The sequence below is a fragment of the Amblyraja radiata genome, chromosome 35 (genome assembly GCF_010909765.2).
Source record: "Amblyraja radiata isolate CabotCenter1 chromosome 35, sAmbRad1.1.pri, whole genome shotgun sequence".
NCBI lineage: Eukaryota > Metazoa > Chordata > Chondrichthyes > Rajiformes > Rajidae > Amblyraja > Amblyraja radiata.
In genome coordinates this window covers 321,721-333,998 of record NC_045990.1, presented here as the reverse complement: position 1 = coordinate 333,998, position 12,278 = coordinate 321,721, and the positions used below count along the sequence as shown (strand labels likewise).

Genomic DNA, 12,278 nt, shown 5'->3' with positions numbered 1-12,278 from the left:
TGGGACTATCGCAACTTTGAAGAAACAGACAGGTACATGGACAGGGCAGGTTTGGAGGGATATGGACCAAACACAGGCAGGAGGGAGGAGTGTAGATAGGACATGTTGGCTGGTGTTGGCCGGTGTGGGCAAATTGGGCCGAAGGGTCTGTTTCCGTGTTGTATCACTCAATGACGATGACTTTTGTTTATTTTTATTTTTATTCATAACATACTGAATAAAATAGGACAACTTCCTGTCTGCTGTCCACAATGATGAAATAGAACTTCCTGTTGTCCACAGGAAGTGACATAGGTCTATTGGCTGTGGGACAGAGAATGGCTTCCGTCCACCACTGACCAGGTAAGGCCTCTTGGAATCTGTAATTTCACAGAATTATGGCTTTTTATAAAATATATCCCAGTTTACAGGTTGAAATGAAGCTGCAAAGTTGTTCATGTTGTGAATATATTGGTTTATCTGCAAAAGTTTGTGATGTGGTTCTCACCAAATTGTCAATTGTGATGAGTTTCGTGGAATGGACAAGGCCTGGGATTTCTAGTGGAAACTCCCAGAGGTGGCAGTGACCACAGGGATGGGCTGCCTTGTCTCTGAATGCCAGTGTTGGGTTCAGGGTTTGTCTCAGGCACTACTTGTGCTCAGGTAGATGTGAAACACCTGGTTAATGGCACAGGGGCTTCGCAGTGCTAGTGGCCTGGGTTCAATCCTGGCCTTGGGCACTGTCTGTGTGGAGTTCGCACGTTCTCTCTGTGACTGCATGGGGTTCCTGCCACTGTAAATTGTCTCTGGTGTGTAGGTGATGAGTAGAATCTGGGGGAGGGGGGGGGGGTGTGGTTGGTGTCGATGACTTGATGGGCCGAATGGTCTGTTTCCCTGCTGGATCTCTCTGTCATTACTCACCTTTCCCTCAGCTAACATCGCAACAACAGAGGATTTGACTGTTATCACCTGTTGTATTGGAGCATGCTGGGTGTAAATGGGGCCATCACCTATCCCATGTGGTCACAGTTGGGACACTTTGAAAGTACGTCAGTGACTTCAGTAACCCAGCTAAACTGTCAGCTTGACTTGGCTACTGTTAAATCATCACCGGAGTTTGGGAGTAGGTGATTAACAAAGTAGGAGGTTAATCCATCACCAAGGGCAGTGCATTCAAACTGAGTGAGATAGTCATTTCAACGGGGAAAAACATAGTGTGGGACGAATTGAGTTCTTTAGCAGGAGACCATTCTGCCCCTCAAGGCTATCCTAGCCTAGGGCTTGCAACCAATCCTACTTCTTCCCTCTTCATATACCTCTGCACTGTTACCATTCAACATAATTAAACTCCTTTTAGGGTTTGCTTTTTTTACCCTGGCAGTAAACTCAAAACATTTGTTTTTGTAATCCAATCATCTTCATTCTAAGAGCCCTGGTTGTTTTCATGATTTAAAGTACCTCTGTCAAATTCCCCCTCGATCACCAGGAAGACGAGATCCATTCTATCCACATCACTAAAATCCTACCTGATTAGAATCGTTCAAGGAAATATCTCCTGTGCCTTCTCTCAAAAACCTTCACACCTTTCCACCCAAAACTGGGCCCAGTATTCCATCTGTGGCCAAAATGTTGTGTTGGAAAGACCAGCCTGAAGAAGGGTCCCGACCTGAAACGTCACCTATCCATGTTCTCCACAGATGCTGCCTGACCCGCTGAGTTACTCCAGCACTCTGTGAAACGTCACCTATCCATGTTCTCCACAGATGCTGCCTGACCCGCTGAGTTACTCCAGCACTCTGTGAAACGTCACCTATCCATGTTCTCCACAGATGCTGCCTGACCCGCTGAGTTACTCCAGCACTCTGTGAAACGTCACCTATCCATGATCTCCACAGATGCTGCCTGACCCGCTGAGTTACTCCAGCACTCTGTGAAACGTCACCTATCCATGTTCTCCACAGATGCTGCCTGACCCGCTGAGTTACTCCAGCACTCTGTGAAACGTCACCTATCCATGTTCTCCACAGATGCTGCCTGACCCGCTGAGTTACTCCAGCACTCTGTGAAACGTCACCTATCCATGATCTCCACAGATGCTGCCTGACCCACTGAGTTACTCCAGCACTCTGTGCCCTTTATTGTTTTGCAAAGGTTTACTGTGACTTCCTAACTCAGTGGATTGAACGATCTCCTGCTGAGCCATAACACCTCCACGATTATTCTGCTGCGAGCTTCAGCCTACCTGTGATCTTGTCACGCACAAGTTTGCACGATTCGATTTCCCCGATGCTGCCAAACAGGCTCTTGAACTCTTCCTGCGTCATGTTCTGTGGTAGATAGTTGACGATGAGGTTGGTCTTACTGTCGTCAGAAGGCCCGGCCATCATCGGTATGGAGCAGTTTGTACTGTTCAGGGAAGGGCCGTTGGATGTGTTGTTGCTTGTTGGACCATTTGCCACCTGAGTTTCCATAGTGCTGAGTATCTGCTAAAGTAGAAAGACAAAGGCTATGAGTTGGAGCACAGGCTAATGTCAGCAATGTTGTAAACGGCCAGCTGCTTCCTGGTGGGAATGGGATTACAACAGATCGGGAATTATCCCTTAACCCATCGTCACTGCTCAGCCCATCAGTATCCACGTGCACTAATCTTACCCTAAACCATTTCATTCTCCCCACATCCCCAATAGAGTTCATGGTTCGACGTGAGAGACTGAATCAACATGCTAATGGCAAGATCCCCGATGTTTGGGAATGGGTGAACCTGTGATATCTTATTTCTGTGGGGTTTGGTGAATGATAGAAATGGTGTCACAAATGGTACTTTGATATCGACTGAACCGTCTTATCACCAATTAGAGAATGGTCCTGACCTCCCATTGACCTCATTGGAGACCCTCGAACTATCTTTAATCGGACGTTACTGAACTTTACCTTGCACTAAACATTATTCCCTTCATCATGTATCTGTGGACAGCTTGATTGTAATTATGTACATTATGTCTTTCCGCTGACTGGATAGCACGCAACAAAAAGCTTTTCACCGTACCTCGGTACACGTGACAAAAAACTAGACTAAACTGATCTGTGTCTGGTGTGAAGTGGTGCTGGTGTAACTGGGGCTGAGCCATGGCGATCAGAGATACAGGTGAGGAGCCGGTCATTTAAACCGGGGAGCATTGGAACATCTTGCTACAGACAGTGGTGAATCTGGGTAGTCCACACCAGTGAGTGTGGAGGCTGCATCACTTAAGTAGTTAAAGACACAGATAACATTTGACAGATCAAGGGATCGAGGGGTATGGGCAACAGGGACAGAGGAGGGGATAAGACATGGGTCTGCAGCCGTGATCACGTTGAATAGTGAGATAGTATTGATGGGCCGAGTGGCCTTACCCCTCTTGTATTTTCTGATGTTCTTGTGACCTGATGACCTCCAGTGAGTGAGGGAGTGGATGTGAAGTGTGTGAGGCGGGGGGGGGGGGGAGCGGAGGAACATGGCCAGAAGCTCACAGAGATACCAGAGGCATTGACACATTCTCTTGCCCATTTGACCACTAAATCATGGCGCAGATTACAACACACTCTCACCGAACTCTCTGGTTGTTTTCCAAACCTATTATAGCTGAGCGATCCCACAACAGAAATGAATTATCAAAGAGAGAATCATCGAGAACAACAGCATGGAAACAGTCCTTTAGCCCACCATTCCTTTACACTAGTCCTCCCCAAACCCACATAATTCCCCACACATCTACATCGACTTCAGTCGAGTTTATAGTGAGATGCAAAGCACCGTGATCTTGCTGGCAGCAGCATCACAAACACATAGATTCAGGCAGGGCACAAAACATAAATTACACAAAAACTGTGTGAAATACAAATAAATAAAATATGTGCAAAAATATATAATTATATTTCAAAAGAGAGCTGGGATAAACATTTACTACAGGTGCATAAATGCTCGATCAATGTACGACATACGCTTATCCAATTCAAAACATTACATAGACTATACTATTCAAAAACTAAATTAAATAAAATCTTTCCTAATGTTTCACCAATCTGTGATAAATGTCTGTGTCAAGAAGCTACCATAGCGCACTCTTTTGTTTTTTGTACAAAAATCCAAAAATTCTGGCATGGAATATTTGATATTTTTTCAAAATTAATTAAAATAAAACTGGTACCAAAACCAGAATGGATCATTTTTGGGATATCGGAAGGTATCCCTGAATTAAACGTGTATCAGAAGAATTTACTCAATTACGGGCTAATAATGGGAAAAAAGCTCATACTTAAATTCTGGAAAAATGCGCCCACACCAACAATAAAAATGTGGATATCAAATATGTTTGAAACATTACATCTGGAAGAGATGAGATTCCTCTTAGCAGATAAAGCAAACCAATTCCAAAAGACGTGGTCTACGTTTATGGACCTATTACAAGCATGAGGTGCAATAGTAATTTTAAAAATAAATAAATAAATAAATGGTATCAGGACCTGGCATTGGGAGATAAAACAACAAAAACAGACTTGGTTGGTAGTCTTTCTGCGGAGTTTAATGTTATAATAGAGCGATTGTCCTTACTTTCTTTTTCTTTCTTTTCTAGGGTCTACTTTCTTACTTTACTTCCTTCTCTAACTTCTTTTCTAAGGGGCTTTCTTTTCCCAACACTCTCCTGCACTTCACAACTCTTGCGCACCTTCTTTACTTTCCTTACTTCTATCTTTTTCTTAAAGCTTTTAAAAAAAAAAAAATGAAGCGGTACAAAAAATGTATTAAGATATATGTGTTGTGTGTTATTGTAATTTACCGTAATTATAATAAAAAAAAAAAAAAAAAAAAAAAAAAAAATATATAATTATAAAAACTCGACTCTCCCCAGATGTCCCCACTAGCCCATTTACAGACGGCCGATTAACGTACCAACCCACACGTGGTTAGGATGTGGGAAGAAACAGGAGCATCCCAAGGAACCTACAGAGTCACTGGGAGAACATGCCAACTCCGCAAAGGCAGTGCCCGAGATCAGGATTGAACCTGACTCTGAGATGCTGCGGGGCACTGGCTCGACCCGCTGCACAATGGTTAGAAGGGAGAGATAGATCAGCCATGATTGAATAATGGAGTAGACTTGATGGACCGAATGGCCTAATTCTGTTCCTATTCCTTATGACCTTATGACCTAATGGCCATGACCTTGTTGTATGTTCCTGTTGATGCTGGTTGAGATATCTGCTGTAGTGGGAGAAAGGGCTTTGTTAGACTTCAGCATCGAGAGCGTGGAAGTGTCTGACATTGCAGCATTCTCCCAGCACGTCACTGGAGTGCCAGCCATCCAATCCACAGGCTGGGCAGCTGACAAACATGCCACAGAGCCGGTCCCAACCCAAAGCGTCATCGATCCATGTTCTCCACAGATGCTGCCTGACCCGCTGAGTTACTCCAGCACTCTGTGAAACGTCACCTATCCATGTTCTCCACAGATGCTGCCTGACCCGCTGAGTTACTCCAGCATTCTGTGAAACGTCACCTATCCATGTTCTCCACAGATGCTGCCTGACCCGCTAGGTTACTCCAGCACTCTGTGAAACGTCACCTATCCATGTTCTCCACAGAGGCTGCCTGACCCGCTGAGTTACTCCAGCATTTCACAAACAAACCAGACTGATATATTACAAGTAACTAATTTGCCAGGCTTGTTCTTTGGCTAGAGAAGAGTTTAGAAGAGTCAAAAGTCATGTGGTAGTTTTATAAGACTTTGGAGTTATTGTGTATAAGCATCTGGAGCAAGCGTGCAGTTCTGGGCGCCCCATTATAGGAAGTGTAGGGAGGCTTTGAAGTGAGTGCAGAAGAGGTTTACCAGAATGTGGCCTGGATTAAAGGCTATTAGATACAGGAAGAGGTTGGATAAACTTGGATTGGTTTTTCTGGAATGTCAGAGGCAGAGGGAGACCTGATAGATGTAAATGACATTGTGGGCGGCATAGACGGGGTAGAGAGTCAGAACCTTTCCCAGGGTTTACATGGAATACAGTGCTGGAATGTCTGTGGGAGTCCGATTTAACCATGATCTTGGTGAATGCCTGGTGGATAAATACATGAAAAGGAAGGTGAGTGTTCTATCAATGAGCTGGCACAGGCACAATGGGCCAAGTGTCATCTGTTTTAGCGGTGAGGTTGAGATTATATGAGTGTAGCTGCGGGCTGAGTCAGGCTGTGATATTGACCTGACTTTGGCTGCTCGCTGTCGCAAGAACTCAGCTTGTCATTCAATGAGTTGTCATCAGTGCTGATGGGGTCAGGGAGGTCACACAACGTGTTGTTGAACGAGACGTACCAGGGAGGGTCAGGATTCATGGATAGGTGACGTTTCACAGAGTGCTGGAGTAACTCAGCGGGTCAGGCAGCATCTGTGGAGAACATGGATAGGTGACATTTCACAGAGTGCTGGAGTAACTCAGCGGGTCAGGCAGCATCTGTGGAGAACATGGATAGGGGACATTTCGGGTTGGGGGCCTTCTCCAGTTTGAAACTGTGCTCCTCCAGCACTTTGTTTTTTTTTTGCATGCCTGCATCTGCAGTTCCTTGTTGCTACAACATGTTTTGGGTCCCAGCCGATTGGATTAGTTAGAAAGGTTGGGTGTGAAGACCAACCACAGACAATAACAGTGGAGCAATCAGGATCAGCAGTGCGTCCACCAATGGGAGGCAGGCATGGCCTTGCTCATGGAGCTGTTATTAAACATATACTCTCGTTCAGGGAACAGTTTCCCCAGAGCTGTCACTGGAAACTATTCCACGATAAATCTGCAGCAAATGATTGGCTTTTTGTCGAGAAGATATTTCCTCAGCTTGGCTGGGGAAACTCAAGCCAACGACACAACGCCAGTTGTAGAGCGAGGCAGAGATGCAGAGACACAGACACACAGACACACATGGAGACAGAGAGACACACAGACACACAGACACAGACTCGCAGAGACGCAGAGACACAGAGACACAGACACACATACACAGAGACACACATAGACACACATAGAGACACAGAGACACAGAGACACAGACACACAGACACACCAGACTCGCAGAGACGCAGAGACACAGTCACAGAGACACAGAGACACAGAGACACAGTCACAGAGACACAGAGACACAGAGACACAGTCACAGAGACACAGAGACACAGAGACACAGAGACACACATAGAGACACAGACACAGAGACACACAGACACAGAGACACACAGACACAGACTCGCAGAGACGCAGAGACACAGAGACAGAGTCACATAGTCACACAGTCACAGAGACACAGAGACACACAGACACAGACACAGAGACACACAAATGCAGAGACGCAGGGACACATAGAGACACAAACAGAGACACATAGAGACACAAACAGGGACACAAACAGAGACACAGAGACACACAGATGCAGAGGCGCAGAGTTGAGAGTTGTTTCAGCCTCAAACAACCCGCGTTTATTTTCCGTTTTCTCCACCACGTCTACGGAGAAGCCAGCTTGTTTGTCAGTGACTGGGTACATCTGGAACACCCAGGAGGTTTCCGCACCATGCCATGCTGGGTACAGATGGCGAGACCACACTCCTGCCTCTACATTGCAGCCTCATGGTCTTGGACAACACTGTGCTACTCTCACAACCCCGTACCTTGGGTGGTGAGGGCGGTGATGAAGGAGTGATGGTCACCTGTGTCTAAGTCACAGTTGGATGGAACCTCATACAAGGCCAGTCGGCCCATTGTACTGTGCTGTACACGTCCACCCCTGGCCAATTCTCTGTTGCCCTGTACATTATTCCTTCCAACACAACCCATCCTTTGGTGAGACAAGAAACCACAATGTGAATGATCCCATGGCATGTTTTTGTTTTGGAACGGCTGGGAAGTTCAGCTATAAGGAAAGGTTGGACAGACTTGGATTATTTTGAGGCTGAGAGGAGGCAGAAGTAAATAAAGTTATAAGAGGCGTGGATAAGGGTCGTAGTCATAACGCTTTTCTCAGGGTGGAATTGTCAAAGACCAGAGGATGTAGCTTTAAGGTGAAATGGGGAAAGTTTAGAGGAGATGCGTGGGGCAAGATCTTTGCACAAGGGATGGCGGAGGCTTGGAACTCGATGACTGGGATTGTGGTGGAGGCAGATAGAATAGTGGCATTTAAGAGGCTTTTGGATAGTGACACGGATATGCAGGGAATGGAGGGATTCAGCATGGACATGGCGGATTGAGTTCATAAGGTCAGAAGTGATAGGAGCAGAATTAGGCCATTCGGCCCATCAAGTCTACTCCACCATTCAATCATGGCTGATCTATCTTTCCCTCTTAACCCCATTCTCCTGCCTTCTCCCCTTAACCCTGACACCCGTAACAATCAAGAATATATCTACGTGTTTCTGCCTTAAGAATATCCATTCAATTCCATAGATTCACCACCTTCTGACTAAATAAATTGTTTCATCTTCTTCCTAAAGGAACGTCCATTTATTCTGAGGCTATGACCTCTGGTTCTAGACCCACTCGTGCAAATATCCTCTCCACATCCACTCTATTTTCAGCGGTATGAATATTGACTTATCTAACTTGTAGTAACCCTTGCTCTCCCTCCCTCCCAATCCCTCCCCCATCCTAGTTCTCAGACCAGTCCGACTGTCCCCCCTGATTAAATTTTACCTCTGTTTGCTTCGTTGTCAACTTCTCCCAGCTAACAATGGTCTATTCTACATCCCCTTTGATGTCTTGTTTTCACACTTCCTTCCTTATCTCTGTGTCTTCCTCTCCCCTGACAGTCTGAAGAAGGGTCTCGACCCAAAAGGTCACCCATTCCTTCTCTCCGGAGATGCTGCCTGTCCCGCTGCGTTACTCCAGCATTTTGTGTCTATCTTCAGTGTAAACCAGCATTTGCAGTTCCTTCCTACACAATCTATCCATGCCTGTTCCTGTGGCGAACTGTTCTATGTTCTGTAAATTGCCCGTGACTTGCGGCCCATTATTCCCCTAAATCAGCATCAGCAGCAAAGTGGTCTCGCTGGACGGAGTAACTCCACCCCTAGACCTTGCAGCCTGCTGCACTACCCGCCTGCTGCAGTGTAATCAAAGCAGCATATTGTCTGAAAATTGCTTCAAAACCTCCAAACACTGTGAAAGGTATTATATAAATGTTCTGTGACTGAAATAAATACATAACTTGTTTATTGCTGTGTCAGTGAAGCCCTGCAGTTGTTGCTTTAGCACCTAGTGTGGTCACGAGGAATGGATGAGTTCCCTCACAGCCGCCTGAGGAAGGTACCTCCGTTCCTGACACTGCAACTCCCCCACCATTCCCCCCCCACCGTACCCCCCGCATTATCCCCCACCCACCATCACCCCACCATCACCCCCACCATAACCCCCCCCCACCATCACCTCACCATCACCCCCCCCCCACCATCATCCCCCCCACCATCACCCCCCCCACCATCCCCCCCCCCCCCCACCGTACCCCCACCATCACCCCATCATTCCTCCTCCCATTCCCCCACTGTTCCCACAATCGCACCGAATGGTCCCAGTACAGAAGCAGGCCATTCGACATATATCTGTTCCTGCTACCCCCTCTAGAGCAACTCCCAGGTCTGCCCCACCCCAGGTGCCCCATCCCACCCCCTAATGCACCCAGCCAGGTCTCTGCAACTTTGGAGGGTTTTCCTCATCTAGTCATTGCCCTATAGACACAATGGAACTGGCTTCCTACTGGTCCAGGTTCCAACCACACACTGTGTGAAGCAGATCTTCCTTGCATCACTCTTCACTCTGCTCCCCGTTAATTTACACCAGTGCTCCCTAGTCACATCTCCATCCGTGGTGACCTGCCCACTGCCCACTGGCCACCAGTGCCCACTGGCCACCAGTGCCCACTGGCCACCAGTGCCCACTGGCCACCACTGCCCACTGGCCACCACTGCCCACTGGCCACCAGTGCCCACTGGTCACTGCTTTATTGATGGTGATCTCCCCACCAGTACCCACTGGTCACCCCTCCAGTCATGGTGACCCCTCCTGCTCTCCACACTGTCCTGACCCACTCATGTTCTGTACTTCCATCAAATCTCCCTTCAGCCTTTGTTCCTGCCAAGACCAGTGTTGTGAAGGGGATCGTGTTGGTGCAGTTGCAATGATACTGTGTTGCCTCCCTCAGGGGAACATGAGTCCACTCTTGCGAAGACTAACTGACATTTGCAAGACATTTAGATGGGTACATGGATAGGAGAGGTTTAGATGCAAGTGGGACAAACGAGAGCAAATGGAACTAGTTTAGACGGGGCATCTTGGTTGGACTTGTAGACTTTAGACTTTAAAGACTTTAGAGATACAGCATGGAAACAGGCCCTTCGGCCCATCAGGTCCGTGCCAAACAGCTATCACCCCGTAAACTAGCACTATCCTACACACTAGGGATAATTTACAATTTTTACTGAAGATAATTAACCTACAAACCTATACGTCTTTTGGAGTGTAGGCGGAAACCTGAGCTCCTGGAGATAACTCATGCGGTCACAGGGAGAACATACAAACTCCGTACAGACAGCACCCATAGTCAGGATCGAACCCCGGTCCCTGGCGCTGTGAGGCAGCAACTCTACCGCTTCTCCCGCGTGAAGGAACTAAACTGAAGGAACTGTGTCTGTGTTGTATCACCGGATGAGTATCTATCCATCACATCTCAATCTCCATTGCCTTTAATGGCTGCAGCTCCGATTCCTGACATCTGGAGCACCGGGATCTATATTAATGTTGGAGTTTATCTTCATCGGAGGGATGTGAAGTTCTTGTACCATTACCAGAACTCTGATTAGCAGCAACGGTAAATGTAATCTATTTATTATTCATCAGAGAACATAAACTTCAAATGCTTCTCCTTCAGGTACACCTCTTTGCAGAGATTTAAAAAGGCGCCATGGAACAAACTGTGAATTCATTTTTAGAAAACAACATATATAAACTTAAATTATTCCAGTAAAAGTTATTCAGATACAGAAGACAAGGCACCACCATATCAAATAGGGCCATGTTGAAAACATGTGCGCATTAGTGTCTGTTTTGGTCAATGTATGTTAGATGGAGTTCAGAAGGATGAGGGGACACCTGGTTAAAACATACAGAATAGTGAAAGGCCTGGATGGAGTGGATGTGGAGAGGATGTTTCCACTAGTGGGAGAGTCCAGGACCAGAGGTCACAGCCTCTGAGTTAAAGTTTGTTCTTTTAGGAAGGAGATGAGGAAGAATTTTTTTAGTCAGAGGGTGGTGAATATTGTGGATTTCGTTGCCACAGAAGGCTGTGGAGGCCACAAGTTATAGACATTTTTAAGGAAGAGATAGACAGATTTTTGATTAATACGGGTGTCAGGGGTTATGGGGAGAAGGCAGGAGAATGGGGTTAGGAGGGAGAGATGGATCAGCCATGATTGAATGGTGGAGTAGACTTGATGGGCCGAATGGCCTAATTCTGCTCCTATCACTTATGATCTTATGGCCACAAGGGATGAAATCTGTGCCAGATCTTATATCGAAGCAAAGATGAATTGTGGCGTTAGTGCTTCAACATTGCCTTGTTCAATCACAGAACTCACAGATAAACTGGTTCCCCCTCTTCCGACCATCAGCGATCCAGCTCCTCACACACTGACCATCTGTTCAAAATCCCCAGACAACTGCATGGAAATAAATCAATTTATCCTAGATATTTCTACACTCTAGTTATGATAGCATGCAACAAAAGCTTTTCACTGTACCTCAGTACACGTGACAATAAACTAAACTCAAACTGAACTGATATTTGTTCCTTGGTTTGCCCTGTTGCTATCCTTTCCTGTATTGCATATTTTGGAAATGAATTTGTGTCATTTTTCAACCTCGATAGACATCTGCAGCTATTCTTGTTGAGTCAATTCCACTCTCCGCTTCCCCACTAAAACACGTCCCATTCGACCAGAGATGTACAGCAGGTCTGCGTAGGGAGGAACTGCAGATGCTGGTTTAAACCGAAAATAGACACAAAAAGGCTGGAGTAACTCAACGGGACAGGAAGCATCTCCAGAGAGAAGGAATGGGTGACATTTTGTGTCGAGACTCTTCTTCAGACTGAAGAAGGGTCTCGACTTGTAAAGCAGGTGTGTCTGTTTCACTCGGAGCTGCCATTGAGTTTGAGCCAGAGTCCTGGATTCATATTGTATCTCGGGGAGGTTCTCTCATCTGTCACAGCTCGTGTGGATCCCACACCCTGGGGGCAGATTCGC

At 46.5% G+C, this 12,278-nt stretch overlaps 1 protein-coding gene across 7 annotated transcripts in view; it reads right to left on the bottom strand.

Moving 5' to 3' along the window:
- The window catches only part of LOC116991799 (ELAV-like protein 2), a 114,483-nt gene that overhangs the window by 21,005 nt on the left and 81,200 nt on the right, over window positions 1–12,278 (bottom strand). For 4 of the 7 annotated variants that reach the window (XM_033050742.1, XM_033050744.1, XM_033050739.1 and 1 more), the window contains exon 2: window positions 2,222–2,465. In XM_033050742.1, the coding sequence (XP_032906633.1) occupies window positions 2,222–2,465 (244 nt within the window). The remainder of the gene's footprint in view (window positions 1–2,221; window positions 2,466–12,278) is intronic. The other 3 variants (XM_033050743.1, XM_033050745.1, XM_033050740.1) reach the window with 1 other exon arrangement.